Source organism: Echiichthys vipera (genome assembly GCF_963691815.1).
Source record: "Echiichthys vipera genome assembly, chromosome: 4".
Classification (NCBI taxonomy): Eukaryota; Metazoa; Chordata; class Actinopteri; order Perciformes; family Trachinidae; genus Echiichthys; species Echiichthys vipera.
Window position 1 is genome coordinate 12,792,926 of NC_139829.1, and position 17,670 is coordinate 12,810,595.

Genomic DNA, 17,670 nt, shown 5'->3' on the forward strand with positions numbered 1-17,670 from the left:
GGACGGACAGGCTAGATGTTTAGCTGCCGTCAGTCTTTGTGCTAAGCTAACTTTTGTTGCATTACAGCAGACAATGCTTGGTAAGAAGGAAGATTATAGTAGTGTGTTTCACAAAACTATTCTCTTAGAGCTTGAATTTATTTATTTTTTTAATCAAAATATGTCGACAACTATTGGATGGATTACTGGGAAAATGTGTTGTGAAATTGTACACAATCATGGTCCCCAGAAGATGAATTGTAGTAACTTTGATGCCCTGACTTTTCATTAAACCCTATCATCTGCTCCAAAAATACGTCCGCAGACTCTTAATCTTGTTTATTAGTGTGATGTCAAAGCATCTTAGCTAATAAAAAAGAATGAGTTCTTTAATCTTTCTTTACTCATATAATTTGATAGGAAATGACAGAGCATGCACACAGGGTGATAAATACTGAGGAGCTGCTGATGGATCACACCTAATAAGGCATAAAGCAAAGAACCATATAAATCTTTTTCCTTATATAAGAGAGAGGCTTACATATCGACAGAATGCTGCCCTCATACTGCTGCTCTGTAAGAGAATTATTTATCTCTTGCTCTATTCCTGAGAGGATGTTGTTGACAGCGTCTCATCTCACTGTCTGAGTACCACTGGCTTCCATTAGCCCAGGAATTGCAATATGATGTCTTTGTGGGAGTTTCACAAGTTGCACTATACCTAAAAGCTTCGAAAGCAGAAGTAACACTGAGGCAAGAAAGAAAACATTTATTGTTTATGAATGTGGTGTCACACAAGTCCTGTCAGAAAAAGAACAGGGAGGTGAGGTCTTGGTTTGAGGTCTTTGAAATAATCCTGCCTCTCCTCTTCTCTTTCAACAGGCAGCTGGACTTTGGAATTGTTCCTATCAAGAACAATCTGCACATTTGAGTAAAAGCGATACATTGCAATTGCAAAAGACAGTCTAACATTCCACATGACAACTAGGTTTTACATTTGTGATGCCCACTGTAGTTTATATTGTTATAAAAATGTACAGAATAACATTTTTGTGTCTCAGTGCAAAAGATATACTCGAAAAGAATTTCAGAAAAGCCGTGCCCTTGATAAATGTCCCCCCACACCTTCCCCAATCTGTGCCCCAACAGTAAAATAACTGGCCTGTTTACAAGACCACCAATAAATAACCAACAGAAGCAGTTCTACAGTCACCGTCAGATAGCAGCAGTGTTTCAGCTTTGACTTTAAATACATATTCACAAACAACAGTGTGTCACTGTACACCCACAATTCATCAGAATTTAACTATAGATAATAATAATTACAGTTGTATTGATAGTAATTACCATGACAATAACGAAAAAAAGAAATCCAATGTGTCAGAACTGCATTAAAGTATTTACATTGCTGTTTCAAGTTCTGTGGCTTAATTTCCCGTGTGTGAATTTCCCAAGTAAAAGAAGGCAATGAAGTGTCTCTAAGGTAAAAGGCTGGGAGTGGGGAGTTTATCAGCTGGTACAGATGCTGTTGATAGAGATGATGCCGGGGTCCACCAGGCCCAGCTCCTCGTGCTCGTTGACGCACAGCTGATAGCCGCAGCCCCGCCTACGCTTCAGTGGGGTCACCTTGGCGTCGGGCTTGGCGCGAGGCGGCAGAAGGAAGCCCACACTCCCTGCGATCAGCATGTGCCAAATGCTGTGGATGTAGAAGTAGTTCTCCTCTGTCTCCACAAAGGCGTAGAGGGCCACGGCAGACGTGGCAATCATGGTGCCTGGGAAGAGGAAGAACACCCAGCGCTTCCAGGTAGGCGGGTAGCAACGCCGGCGACGGATGGTGCGCACCGTCTGACAGACACATAAAACAATGTTTTCAACTCCACCATTTAGACCTATTTTTCCATCCAGTTTAAAATAACAAACTGCAGTCTAAATGTATTTAATTATTCAATTTGTCTTACGGGTCCCTTAGTTCTTTCAATACGGTCCCTAAAGAGATATCTAACTGTTCATTATCAGAAACGTTCAGTGGGTATGTTTGAGGAATACCTGCTAATTTTGTAAGTACCAAATGAATCTGCCAAACACATGTTTCTTTTATTCTGGCAGATACATCTGGCCACTCCCCCATACAGACAGATTTCCAGGGAAACTGGCCATGGGTGGACCAATCACAGCCGTTTATCTTATGTAGGGCGGGTTCAAGGTGATGACTAACATCTTCCTGTCTGCAGGTCCGTTCAGCGCAGTTTACCAGGCTCATGAAACCCATATACAGAAAGACAACGCAGAAAACATAAGAAAATGGATATAAATTTGTGAAACACACATTAACAAATTAAATAGTTGCGATAATGACAGGATGGGCGACGTTATTAAGTCACTTGAAGAGGAATTTAGATCACTTGTGACAGTATACTATGATGCAACATACGACCAGGAAAAGTACGGATATTGTGCACAAAAAGCATTATTCAAGGTTAAAAGCTGTCTTGTCTATGTGAAAAATAAAATGTTCTGTTCTTCTGCAATAAATGTCAAATTAAACAGCAATTTCCAGTTGCATATTAATTTCTTTCAATGAAAACATTAGGAAACTAAGGGACCCATAACACTTTAAAGATTATTTATTTTTCTTAATTTAATGAACAACACATTTCATGCAGAAACAGGATATTGGAGTGGGAAATCGTACAGGGAGCAGTCATTCAAAAATGGAAACCAATGAGATTTGAGCTAAGGAGCAGCAGGCAGTTTTCTTTGAATAGAGGAACAAAGGGACAGGATTCTTCATAAATCTCCGTTGGTTTATTGTCTAAAATTTGCATTCATACCTGCTGCTGCAGCATTAAGTCCACTGCATTTATCCTAATCGGCTGATAGATGTCACTACTTTGGCTATTTTGTTATTTACGTTATCTTTGGCCGTAAATGTATAAGATTTCTCTAGTTGTTCAATAAAGAGAATGTGCTCATTCATTCTTTGCTGAATGTGTGGCACAGAAAGACATTTCATCTCACTTCTTTATAAATGAGTGCTTCATTATTGATTTCAGTCTATTTTCATCGGCTCATAAACACTGATTGCTTGCATTAGATTTTCTCCCAAAGCATTTCTATAAAGAATCCCATCATTATCCAGGGAAATGTAAGCTGTTCATGAATGACACAAATAATTACATGTATTCTGGCAGTAAAATGGCTCTGATTGAGTTATTAAGCTGTATACATTTTGGGTTAAAGATGAATAATCAACATGAAGCCAAGTGAGGAAAAACATGACATGTGTTGTTACTGCACCCGTCCCTTTGGAACTGCATGTTTCTATAGCTAAGACAAACCATTTCAGACCCTTTTTTTGTGCATGAGTCAGGGACCTCATTTAGTGTGGAGGGTTAGCAAGATTTTTGATTTACAGACTTCTTAACTTCTCCCTTTCTTCTTACTGCTTATGGCACATCTGCAAAGCAGCAGGCGCACTGTGCCCTTCACTTGACTGATCTAATTCGGTTGTGTCTGGGAACATTCAGAATGCCAGGCTTTGCAGAAACATGACAAGTTGATATAAAAGGGCTCTTGTAGAAAATGTGTCGCGCTCAAACTAACAGGTGCAGCACTGTGGAGAAAGTGCTGAAATTCAGAGCTACGCTATTGAACACCTGATAAATTATGACGTGACAAGTAATCAAAGCCTTAGCTCAGATTTATCTTTAAAAACAGCAACATAAACATCAGATCCGAGTGTCTTTTTATGAAAAAAATTGTTGTGCGCCGTTAACTATTGTGGCTAGTTATTGTGTGTTTCATCACCATCGGAAGAAACCTCTCTGTTTCAGTCATTGTGACAATGCACAGAAGCGGTGTATACATCTATGCTGTAGTTATTGTCACAGTATACCAGACTATTTTTTATAGTTGTAAAATGACATGTCAACAGGCCATCTATAACTGAAATACAAATGTGCCAAGCCACTTGTAAATCTCTAAATACACTCACATTTGAATGATACAGTTGTTCCCTGCATGAATACTGAAGCACTGTTGTTAATCTCAGCAGGGAAAAAATGCTGAAATATACAGTCTCCAACCTTTGGTGCTAAAACTGAAGGGTTTTCATAGTGGCACTATACAGTCCATAATTTTCCACAGTTTCTGTAGGATCCTTCAGCTCTCAGTCAGATAACTCTCAGAGCTACAACTCCCACACTTTATTCAAAGCAAAGCTTTCTCCAAGGAAGCCACAACCCTCGTTTTCAAACTCATGTCAGAGGTTTGGTGTTAGAGGCTATTTCTTTTGCAAGAACCTTTCCTGAAAGACTATTATTTTTTATCTTCTCAGTTCAGGGAGCACATTATGACTCGGAGAAGAGTCAGTGGAAGTACAAGCTGAATTATAATGGAACTATAACCCATGACTAATACCCACAGGCAGCAAAACTTTTAAACCCCTTCCAAGCTAATGTAAAATAGCTTCATTGGTCAGAAACCCACAGTTTTTAGCAATGCACATGTTCTGGCCCCATGTTCCAGCCCTAAGCTTAAATGATGGGTTAAATCCTTTTACACTTACTAGCATGAGAAACAATGGAGAGACAGTGCTGACACTTTTCCTCTGCATGTTGAAACAAGCTTGTCTTTGAATGTCGGACACACATTATGTATTGGGCAACAGCAGCTCAGTATTTGGGGACTTGGCTTGGGGACCGGAGGGTGGCCACAGAACCCCGAATTAACACCTTCCCCATTGAGAGATTAATAAAGTGCTTCTTTTTATCAAAATGTATCTGTGTAAATATGTCTTTACCTTGGAAATACAAGATTAAGAAGCTCATTATGTTACATGTAGTTTATGTCACAAATAGGCTAACCTTATTAAATGCTTTTGTTCTTGCGGTAATTTCTATGTACAGCGGCTACTGTTTTCAAATGCAAGTACTGTAAACTCATTATGGAATGAACCCACATTTAGCTGTAGGCTACTGTGCAGTTAATGTATTCAGTTGCCCTTACCCATGCCACGGCCATGATGCCCAGAGCAAACAGGCTGGGTCCCAGCAGGTTCCACAGACCGTGACGGTCTAGCTGCAAAGCCATGGACAGAGACATTGCCCCCAGCAGATACAGCACCTTGACAAAAAACACATGGATCAATAATGGTCCTCCATAAACACTGTTGACACTGTTACTTCCCCAGTAAATAACAGGATATTTGTGTGGTCAGGAAACAGTATAACACTGCTTTAGGAAAGGAAACTACTCTGAAAATTACAATTTTCTCCCCACATGTACAAAAAATTGTGATAAAAGCACTCCTGTCTTTTAGTAATGATTGAGTTTACTAAATCACTGTGAGACCATTTTCCTCACTGTATTTGGGAGTAAATGTTCATTATTTCTGCACCTGTGTCCTGTTTTCTTTTTGGATGTGAGAGTTCTACTTTTCCTAACACAGCTGGTGCATTCATGAAGGTTGAGCGGAGAAAAAGTATTCAATAAAGAAGGCAGAAAAGATGGTGTCTGGTGCAAGGCTGTTCAGTAGCAATTTCCCAGCTTGGGATCAATAACGTATTTCTGTTCTATTCTATTAAATTGAATAGTACAGTGAAGGAGAATTGAAATATCTTGTCAAGAATGGTCACTAAGGTGATGCACCTTCCTCCATTGGTGTCAACAACACATCAGTGAGCCACACTATTGTAATAGGTGACCTGGTACTTCATTATCATGAACACACACATTGTAGTTTATTTTGACTCAATCCCTCATGCACTGCCCCTGTGTACAAGGCTAAATATGCACCAGAAAACCAAATGTGTATTAATCTGCAGCTGAAAATTGTCCCTAATAAATGAATGAATGAATGAATGAATGAATGCTTTATTTCAAACATATGAAAAAAAATAAATTACACTTGAAGCACGAGTCATTAAAAACCCTTTGTATGTTTGAAAAGGAGCAGGAAGAAGAATAACGTATTAATTCCTTCCCCTTCTCCACTTAGTACCTAGCACTATAGGTTTTCTTACCTCCTGTGTATCCTGTTTCTTTTTTTTTTCTTTTTTTTTTTTTAATACGCTCAACAAAACCAACAATACCAACAAACAAACAATAACCGCTTGTGTATAAATAAATAAATAACAAGTATGGCAAAAAGTGAGAACCTTAGTGTTTGTCATCCCCCTCTTCTTCCCTGTACCTTGTAAACACCATCCGTTTGTACTGGTGTTTGAATGGTTGGACATTGTCTGAGCTCCTCGCTAGTCTGTTCCACAGTTTCACTCCACGTATTGAAATGCAAAAAGTTTTTAAAGTTGAGCGTGCATACAGATGTTTTAAATTCAGTTCCCCCCTCAGATTATAACGATAATGCGCTATTTACTCCTGTTTGAGTAATACAAAACTGAAGGGCTTGGCGTACTACAGTGATGGCAGTAAAGTCAAACGGCTTAACACTTTGTTGTCTATAAGAAAAATTGAATTTGCTACAATAATGCTATGATAACAGCCCCAACTACAGGCTTTTACAAATAACCTGTACCTTTATGTTAAAATGTGTGTCTATTTAGTTCCGTTGAAGTCAAAATTAGTAGTAATGTACCAGCTGAACTTCCTTTAAATAAGTGGGAGCCACAATATAACAAAGAAAACAAAACACTGACAATAGCAGCCGGTGCTATAAATAATGTCAATTTAACTTTTTTTTTGGTCAAGCTCACAATTTCACATAAAGCCACAGGATATAAAAGAGATAAAGTGAGAGGTGAAAAAAATCAATAAACTGTGCTACACATGCTTTGGGAGAACTTAAGTCTGTTCAGGATGCCTGAGGTCTGCATTGTTCTGTCTGGAAGGGAACGTGAGGAGAAATTGGGGATTTTTGAGCAGGGAAGGGATGACCCGTGCTGCAAGGGAACAGGACTAATTGGCACAGACCAAGGAGGAGAGGAGCATTGTGGTGCAGCCTGAGGACTGTGCAGCAACACTCATCATTCATACTGCACTGGAACAATCAGGGGTGCCCAAACATGAATGTATATATGTACTGTATGTAGGCGTGAATACATGGATTCACAGGCAGGGGTTTCGCTGTAATGAATTGTTATCTTTCATTGTGACAGACGAGCCTTTGGGAATTCTGGTAGGAAGTCTATTTTTATCTGCCGCATATATTTACATGCTCAGCAATATACACTGGGGATCAAAATTAAAGAACGAAGTGTTAATAGTCGATTTATTTTTTTAGTGTTCAGAATTTGATAGAATATCCGCTGTGGCTATATCACTGTTGTACTAGCGTGTCTCTTTAAATAACCGAGGCACTTTAACAAAAACCTTTATTTTGTGAAAAAAACAGTGAGCAAAATTAGAAAACAGTAACCGTTGTGTCAGAAGAGAAAATTTAAACAATGTTTTCTTAGGGCTATAGGATTTAGAAATTTATAGGAAATGTAGAAGCCCTCGCTTTGAATGACTTCAGCACATCTGCACCCACATCACTAGTTTCTCACACTGCTCTGGTTTGATCTTGGCCCATTCTTCTTGCAGTCTCTTCCACAGTTCACTAACTGTAGTGGGTTTCTTAGGTATTACTTTGTCGCCAAGTATTTTCCAGAGATTCTTTATTGGGTTTAGATCTGGACTCTGGGCTGGCCCTTTCATTGTTCCAATATTCTTAGCTTCAATCGATTTTGCAGTGTGACAGGGGGCATTGTCTTGCGTGAAAATTGCATCTGATTGGGAGACGATTGCAGTGGAGGTATTACATGTTGCTGAAGGAGGTTCACATAAACATTTGCATTCACCCTGTCATGTAGCTGAATAAGAGGCACAACTCCTGCTGCAGAAAACATCCCCAAAACCATAACATGACATTGTTGAAGATTAATTTATTTTAGTCTGATAGGAAACATTAGTGTCAGAACCCAGATCTGAAACTCATAGAGAATCCCTGAAAAATCCTTGGCAACAGAGTAATGACTAAGAAACCCACTACAGTTACCGAACTGTGGAAGAGACTGAAGAAGAATGGAACAAGTTCAAACCAGAGCAGTGTGAGAAACTAGTGATGTCCTGTGGGCGAAGATGTGCTGAAGTCAGTCAAAGCAACGGCCTCTAGTCTTCCTATTCATTTTTTAATCCTATAGCTCTAAGAAAACATTGTTTAAATCTTCTCTTCTGACACAATGGTTACTGTTCTCTAATTTTGCTCACTTTGTTGAAGTGCCTTGGTTATTTAAAAAAAAACATGCTAGTACAGCAGTGGTATAGCCACAGCTGATATTCTATCAAATTCTGAACAATAAAAAATAACAATATTTCGGAATAAATCAAGTATTTATATTTTTTTCTCTATTTGATCTCCAGTGTACAGTAACATATATTTATACTGTATTTCTTCATGTGTAAATTAAAACATGCCCACATTTCTAAAGAGCAAAAATGAAGTTCAAAGTAGGTGGCTCCGGCCACCACTATCTTGGCAGCGCCTGATTTATTCTCGGCTTATCCAAAATTGGCAAAGAGGTGGAGCGTAGATGGACTGAATGAAGCCTACAGTCTGTGCTAGCCACCCGTGACAGCACCTACCTGTCACTCAAAGTGGCCACATCCTTAATTATGCATAATTCTAAGCCTTAATTTAATTCAAACAGGTGACTCATATAACAATTCATTCCTTGTACAGTTGTCATGAATGAGGAAATAGGCTATAGAGGCCAAAAACTTCTTTTTTTTATATACCAGGCTGTAAACATGTTCATTTCTGCTGTAAAGATGGGCATTTTTACAAGAGGGTCTATTGGGATTGACTTGTTTTTAGGAGTCAGAATCAAGTAACCATTTGAAGAACTGCAGTCTTTGGCTCTGACTTCCCCCTTGGCTTCATTTTTCAGCCCTGGAGGTTGCTGGATGGTTGCTCCAAACTGTAATTCTTTATTAAGTTTCACAAAACATAGAGGAGCTGTTCAAATGTGCAGGCTGTTCTCATTCACTGTTCAAACATATACCTATGAAAAGTAATGAACTGTAATCCCATCGGGAGCAAGGAAGAGACTAAAAACACAGAATTTTTACCTGGGGGGGGGGGGGGGGAGGGGTTGCTGGTGTTCGTATCCCACAAGTACTCACCAATTAATTGCCAGAATAAAAACAAAAAGTGGCAACATCATTAAAAGAAGTCTGACAGGACAAGAAAAGTATGCAGTCAGACGATCAGACAGGTTTTATGTTCCCCCAGGAGAGCCAAGATTATTTTGGTGAGAACAATGTTATCATCACTGCTCAGTAAAAGTGGGCCAAAACTACACAAATGTGATCCAAGTTGTAATGAAACGTAATAATCCTTTAAACTGATTTATATGATTCTGAGACAATGACCCCCAGCAAGCTGATATTAAACAAGTTCTTTATTTGAACCAGCAAAAATGTCCTTTAAGATAATCTGTTGACATATTTGTGAGAACTTTTAGACTTTTGAAGGTCGGATACATATGCACACAAAGAAACCCACTTTCAGGTGCTCCTGGGTCCTTCACTCTCTACTGCTGCTGCGGTCATGGACATATACAAACAAACAAACAAACACACACACACACACACGCGCGTGCAGTCTCACCCTTGTACACAAACACACACAGTTCCACTTGCCAGTCCTGACATGTGCGATTTGATTAGTGACTGCGTAGTGCAGTGCTCAGCAAAAATGAAAACTCTAGAGGACAGCAGATGTTCGTATATGCTCCCTCCCTCCCACTAATCCACCCCCTCTCCCCTTACTCCCCTCCCCCCTCTATCTGTCTCATTTATAGACACACGCACGCACGCACGCAGGCGCACACACACACACACACACACACACACACACACACACACACACACACACACACACACACACACACACACACACACACACACACACACACACACACACACACACACACACACACACACACACACACACACACACACACACACACACACACACACACACACTTTCCCTGAGACTGCTCCATCTTGGTGTGCAGCCAGGGAGTGACCCAGGGAGAAGGTGCACCTGTTAGTGTTTACTGTTATCAACCACAATATGTCAATAACGGGAGAATTAAGCAGCAGGCATGGCTGACTCTAACACATTGATATTTTGATTATTAACTAAAAATTGAGGCATATGTGGTACTCATTTATATCTCTCCGTCACAGCTCTACTCCTTTGCCCTCTAATCCCTCTTTGCTTCTGGGTTTATCTCAAGTTGTCGACCACTAACAGCTCTCAGCCTAGGTGCTTCCAGACCAGAAACACATGGCAGTGGACATGCCTTATGGTCATGTGTGGTTCCAGATGTCTGAATCACTGCCCACATCTAATATTTTATGTAAATCATACAGCTTTGGAGTTGCTCTTGTGAATGGCTGCGTCTCTGTTTAGAGACACAATCAAACCAATCAGAGCCGTTGTGTGATCTAAAGGAGGTGAAATAAGCTGCGCTCTACATGGCTGTGTCTGATGTGATACATAGCAGCAATATGATCTATAATAAATTATCTGATAGCTCTCATCTCCTACAATATGTTATTACTAAATCCACATGAATGCTATGCATGTAATGTAATGTGCTCAACTTCCCATATTGAATGAAAAAATTACAAGTGTTACTAAAGTGGAAACAAAATGGCCATTCAGCTGGAATATCAGGACAAATGTGCCTACACTTACTGTTCACTTGACACAACATTTGAGTAGTGAGGTAGAAGTACAGTAGGCACCTACCTGTTTGATGATGGACTTTAGCCTGGCCATCGCAATGACAGTGACCCACACTGACATGAGTGACCCAAGGAAGTCGCAGAACTGCAGAACATCATACTCCATGATGCAAAAGACCACAATACCCGGTTGGTCACATGCATGGTAAAACTGTCAGGGGAGAGGGAAAAAGGCACTGGATGAGTAGTAAAACAACCAACAGCTGTGTCTAAAAAAAAACATCAAAAACTGTGCACATGTACAAGCTGAATATTAGGCTAAAGTTGTTGGTTTAGCAAGACTATTTCAGATTAAGAGTTAAGCCTTTCTGGTTTCATCTACATTTAGCCCTAAAATTGGTTATTGATCTACCACGGTCACATCCTGATTACTTTCTGAAAACATCGTTTTTTGTGTTTGTACATCCTCTAATGAGCTGTTCATTTTATAAATTGATAATACGTTTTTTTTCTTGCTTCTATTTTCAAGCAAAACAACACAGATATTAGACGTGTGGTTTGTGAGTCATCCTGTCAGTGTCTTGAGAGGGCTGCGACTCAGGCTCAGGTCCATCTGAACACAGCCTACAAACAAGCTGAGTGTGTATCCTTCATTTTTTTCCCCCTTCATTTGTTTTGAATATTTTAAATTGTCCAATGTTTGAATCAATGTTTGCTAGCTTGCAGTGTCAGTACAACACAATACAATAGATAAATACATTACAACAGTAGCAGATGTATTTCAAAAGTGTGTGAAGACAGTGCTAGAGTTGAGGTAGGATGATTAATCACGATTGCAAGTTTGGTTTGTTTGAAGCCATCTCTTAATGTATAAAGGTTAGGTAGTAAGTGCTCTCTCTTATTTCAAAAGAAAAAGTATTCCAGTAGTGGGTGGCTCTGAATGAGAATAGCCCAAACTTGCTATGTCTGTGTTATACAACACAGCCCCCTCTGGTAGTTGCCCTTGTTGCCCTGCTGCTACTATCCTTCTGCATAATATACTGATTCAATGTGGGAGGTGCAAGCCCATGTAAAAATGAGGCATCTGCAAAATGTTTAAAACTATCAAAATTAAATAAATTGCACTTTTTTACTACGTGACATTGGTGATGGCTATTTAGTGTCTGTTTGTAAAGGGACTCACTTGGTTTCAGAATTGTCATGCTTGCCTGTCTGCTACTCTAGAAAAGTTTAGTTTTCCTGCAGATGAAGCATTATTGCAACTTACCAATTGTGTGTGTGTGTGTTGGTAACGGACCCAAGAATATGTTATAGCTCAACTCTGGTTTTTAAAAATAGAGGCTAGAACATGCACCACTTTGTTTGTGTAGCATTCACTCACAGTGGAGAAGAACATGGTGAAGATGTAGACTGAAGCCTCCAGCAGGTATTGGCTTCGGATGGCAATGGCCACAGGCGGGACAAACATCAGATTACTGAGACAGAGCAGCAGGGTGGAGAGGAGTTGGAAACCGTAGGAGTAAGCCTCCGAGTTGTCTGTGCAACCCCAGCCATCCCAGCCTAACACACACAAACACACACACAGCCGAGAATAGAGAGTTTTTGTGCTTACAGGTTCTGTAGGTTGGAAAAAAAACTAGAGCTACTTGCTGAACTTACAGAAACTGAATAAACTTAAACTTAACAAACAAAAGTATTTTTGTTTGGCTGAATGGATGAGAAGGAACCCTACTGTGGATGAATCAGTTGTGTTTCAAGTTGTGTTGATGTTTCAAAAGCTCATCCCTTTAGAATTTACAGTATCTCTTAAAACATATTTATCTCCCGCTAAGACGAATGCTTCATCGACCTTTTCTAATAAACAGACAGTTCTCCGAAAAAAACAATCACAAACAGATATGTGTGAAGTTGTTTATCCTTTAGACAATAGAGCCTCCTGGTGTGAACGCCCTCCTATGTTTAACACCCCTGCTTTGCCACTTGAATTGGATCCTTATCAAGTGGTGGATTGGAAAAGACAGTGTGAATTAAATATTCGTGAGCACTGTTGAATGTGGGGTTTGCAGTGTGAGACGGGCCAAGGGCGAGTGCTGAATGCAAAGCGCCTGCCAGGAAGCAGTCACACATATGAAGTATGACAGCGAATTTAACTGAAGAGAAAGCAGCTCTGATAAAAGAAGATCAAAGGCAGGATTTAAAAAAGCCTCAAAGGACATGCTTTGTTTAGTTTCATAAGCTCATCTTTTATTGAAAAGCTGTTCGTAATTAAGAGTGTGTTTTATTGGCTTATATTAGAAGATTAATACTGGGCCGCTGTATGACTCGTTGGACAGCGGCACATGCAATTTAATCGCTATATTGCCAGTTCGCTTCTGGAAAGAGACCTGTGCCCTCCCACCTTGCCCTCTCCCATTTTCTTGTCACTGTGCATGATGTATTTTCTAACAAATTAGAAATTCCTTGCCACAGTGATGACCCAATTTCCTCACAGAGTGTTTTATCTTATCATGTATGCAAAAAAAAAGCTTTTGACTGCTGAAAATCACTTCTAATTATTAATTCATGGTCACACTTTTTGCTAATTATTCATTACTGATTAATAATTAAAAGGCATTGTTGAGTACACACTATATTTATACAATAATTGATCCATTTCTATCAAACAACTTGCCTTGCTTTTTTGGTAATTGGATTCCATAACTGGGTTTAGTGAATGTGAACATAATTTGTAAAGGTGGACATGAAAATAGAATCAAAAGAAGACATAAATAGACTACCTTATGTGATTTTTTTTCTGCACAAATTCAAATCAACAAAACAAATGATGGAAACATAAACCAACATGCATTGCAATACATTTTACAAGTAAATTGTTACCTGCTTTGCATTCACATGCAGCATAAAGATAGTTGTTGGTGCGCAGAAGCTTGCACTGCCCATACGTCCCACAGTCATTGATGCATGGAGTCAGATATGCACGCATATACACCTCTGCGGTGACATTGGTGCATGCCTCAAATCTGGAAAAGTCCCAGACAGGCAGAATATCAGATGGAGGTGAGCATAGTGCGACTATGAAGTTCACATTAAGTTTTGTGTGAGATGTCCCAACAACTATTAGATAGACTGTCATTAACTTTGGTAGACACATTCAAGCTCCCCTCAGGATAAGATGTAACAAATCTGGTGATTCCTTCAGTGTTCAGCAAGCACCATAATCAGGTTAAAATCTCTAGTTTGTCCAATACTTTGGTTTATGGCCAAATACAGCAAAACTATTCACATGCAAGTGTGCCTCAGATGTACTTGGGTTAAGTTCTAACAAGCAAATGTTATTAACATGCTAAATTAAGATGGTCAACATTATACTTGATAAATAACAGCTCAAAGCAATGCCAAATTATAGCCTCATAGAGCCGTGAGTGTGGCTGCAGACTCCTAGCCGTGCTGTTTTATGTGCTCCAGCTCTACAGTATGTTGGAGATCAAAAGGTTGTTTGAGGGTTGTCAGAAGTCAGACAACTTTCCTCTTTTAAGTTTGTGCAATCACCAGAAGCAATTACAAAAGTAATTTTCCATAAATGTCTGTGCTTTATAGACCAACAAAGATGCTAGAGTTTAACTCGTATTCTTTGAACTTCATTAAGTATTTCAATTAGGTACTTGCATTGGAAATGTTCACAATGATCCAACAGTAAGAAAAAAAACACCTAATTTTTTAATGTCAACATTTAAATTTCTAGAGAACAATTTAAAAGAAAAAGAAACATTGTTTTTTAATTTCACGGCCTGATAGAGGTTGTTGTTATGCAGTTAACTGTAGCGTACAACCTAACAACTGCATATGGACATAATTTATTTAGTACATAGGGTAAATAGGGTACATAGGGTAAAAGAAAATATTTGTGTATTGAATCTTTTCTAATTGCTAGTGTATACAATTAGTCACAGATAATGAAACTCCAGGAGATAACCAATGTGTTTCTTTCCTGGCCCATTATTTTAAATGGCACAGCTGCTCATTTCTTAATCTTTAAGTTACATAACTCAACTCAGTTGCAACAGAGCACCTATTATTCACACTTCCTCTTTTCTTCACTAATAAGACCTGATTCATTCAGCATGTGTAGATTTCTGCAAATCTAACACATAGCCAACACATTCCATACCTCCTTGATGCTCTTATGTGCGGATGAGACCATGCCCTGCACCATCTGCTATTATTTGTTTTTCAAATTCAATTGGAACTCATAAGTGGAATGCGAAAAAATCTGCTTAATTTCATCTGTTCACATTTTTGTGCCATTAAGGGTTCAAGAAAACAGCTAAATCTGCTGAATATCTAATACTTGTGAACTTGTGAAAAACATTGTGTTTGAAAACTTAATGGAAACATTTTCCCCTTCTTCACTCTGCGACATTTCACAAATGATTATAAAAAAGAAACAGAGAATGAGAGTGTACTTATTACACACATATGTGGCTTAAAAAGAAGGACATGATGGTGGAGTGAGATAACAAGATATTTTCTTGTAAAGAAAAGATAAGAGTGGTGCCCTTTAAGAAAATCAACACTTATCTTGCAGGTGCAATACATTATGGTTTGCTTAGTATACTAAAGATGAAAAACTAATGTCTCTGCTTCTTTTACAAAACATTTCTAACTGTATGAATTGTGATTACTTTTTTTCCCTCCAAATTTCTTCATTGAATTTTTGCAGACAGGCAAATAAAAGTACAGTTGCCACAGTTGCATAGTGTGTAGGAGCATCTGCTTTAAAGTGAAAAAGAAAAAGAAAAAACCCCAACATGAATCCCACTATCTCTCACAACAACCCATGTCAGTAAATAACTAGGTAATTAACTAACATATAACATAAGTAAATAATTAAGGTACAATGAGACAAAGTAGATTAAAAAAATGTAAATAATAGTCAAAGAAAGGGGGGGGGGTCTCTCCTTTCAAGCACTAGGTAAGTAATTAAGTGTCCTCAGCATCATCAGGAGTAATAGTAAAACTGCAACTAATACGAGCCAGCAGTGGGTCCCAAGTTTTGTAGAATGCTGTCAAAGATCCTCTCTTTGAAAACCTTAACTTCTCTAACAGTAGACATTTTAAAATTACACGTATTGAGCTATTGTAGAGTCGATGGAGAAACATGTTTCCATTTAAGGAGAATGTTACGTCTGGCGAGCAGTGTGGTAAAGGCCAAGACACGTTGTGTAGTAATGGGCAGATTTTTAAACGAAGGGAGCCCAAAAAGAGCAGTCAGAGGATTTGGTTCCAAATTTGTGTTAAGAGTCTGTTTGAAGGTCTGAAATATATTAAACCAAAATTCAGCAAGCTCCGGGCACGTCCAGAACATGTGTGCGAGATTGGCTTGGGATACAAGGTTACAAGCATCACTGTGATTAGGGTATATCTTGGCCAATTTAGCGTTATTTTGCCAGAACTTTGGAAGCAACTGAAAAATATGCTTTTTGAACCTCAAAATCCAACCCTCTTTTCATGTCGTAAGCCAGGTGTGTGCACCAGATTTATGAAGCCAATCCTAAATTAATCTGCTGGGTGACAGATGGGAGGGAATGTGGCTGATCGAGGGAGGCAGCTGCATTTAAACAGTGAGCAGAGTGTCTTTATTAGAACACTGAATTATTTATTTTTGGTACATGAACTAGTGATTTTTATACAAATATATTTCTAAGAAATACAGAACGTCCCATTTTGCAATTGTCTTTCTTTAATTGACAGTACATTTTGTCTCACAGAGGTTGTTTTGGGACTCTCAGACAAAGAATTGTGTGTCAAAAATTAGTGATCTTGTAAATTATGTTTTGATGGCTTTCTTGGTTGACTACTCCTCCTCCCTTCGGTGCCCATGTTAACCAGTTGGGCTATTTAGACAGACAAACAGGACGTCCCAAGGCCCAGAGTTCCCCGGCCAGACGCGATCTTGAGTAATATTTCCCATTCAGTAGGCTGGGTATGAAGGCAATAGTTTGACATTTTGGGAAATACACTTATTCGCTTTCTTGCAGAGAGTTACATGAGAAGATATTTACCACTCTCATGTCTATACACTAAATATTAAGCCAACAGCTGGCTAACTTAGTTTAGCATAAAGACTGGAAACGGGGAAATAGTTGGCTCTATCCGAAGGTGAAAAAACCTCTAAAGCTCACTAATTACCACTTTCGATGTTGTTTGTTTGATCTGAAAAAAAATGGGGATTTATTGTTTTTACACTTGTTTGTAATGGAAATTGCCAGGCAACCAGCAGAGAGTACAGGAGACTACTGGTCCCAAATAGGTCAGTGTTACAAGGGCCAAGGAAGAATCGATTCAGTTTTGTAGCAGATCCGAATCATGGAGTGGATACACAAATGTTTTACTTTTTCTGCAAGATGGGGCATGGTTCTCCATTGAGTGTAATCATATAGGATGAACAAAGAATTACAGAAGTAGTATTGCCTGACTTACCCATGTTCAGTGGCACAGAGAGAGCGCAGACTGAGGTACCAGGTGCCTGTTTGCGGGTAGGGAATCCTCAATTTGGTGATATTAGCGGAGCCGTTCACAGAAAGGAAAAACCCGGCTACAGATTCTGCAGCAGAAGATAAAAGTGATAGAGCGCATGCAGGTTTGTACAGATATACAGGTTAGATTTTCTGAAAAAAGAAAATTTACATTTACTTGCTTCTGAGATTAAAAATTGTTGAAATACTGGAATAGTTGAAGTCGTAGTCATAATACAAATACTGAAAGAAGCTGAAATTCAAACACAAAGCGGTGAATGAAGTTGTAGCGTCAGTTTAGATGTAGCAGTGAGGGGAGGTAGAAATATCAGATGAAATCAAAGAGTTGAAAGGAGCTCAAGATTCACTTGAAGTTCAATCACTGAAAGGAGCCAGTCTGTGTGGGCGATGAATTGAGTTTAAAGTGTCAGTTAAAGTGGAAGCCTTGACAGAAATTAGTTCCAGTTCAACTGAAAAA

The 17,670-nt window shown here is 39.0% G+C and overlaps 1 protein-coding gene across 1 annotated transcript in view; it reads right to left on the reverse strand.

Moving 5' to 3' along the window:
- Nucleotides 1-1,488: 1,488 nt before the first annotated feature.
- tmem8b (transmembrane protein 8B) overlaps nucleotides 1,489-17,670 on the reverse strand; it is a gene marked incomplete at both ends in the record, with an annotated part of 35,097 nt that continues 18,915 nt past the window's right edge. The window contains 6 exons of the mRNA XM_083912186.1: nucleotides 1,489-1,824; nucleotides 4,987-5,103; nucleotides 10,742-10,888; nucleotides 12,059-12,237; nucleotides 13,555-13,697; nucleotides 17,158-17,281. Of these exons, the coding sequence (XP_083768312.1) occupies nucleotides 1,489-1,824; nucleotides 4,987-5,103; nucleotides 10,742-10,888; nucleotides 12,059-12,237; nucleotides 13,555-13,697; nucleotides 17,158-17,281 (1,046 nt within the window). The remainder of the gene's footprint in view (nucleotides 1,825-4,986; nucleotides 5,104-10,741; nucleotides 10,889-12,058; nucleotides 12,238-13,554; nucleotides 13,698-17,157; nucleotides 17,282-17,670) is intronic.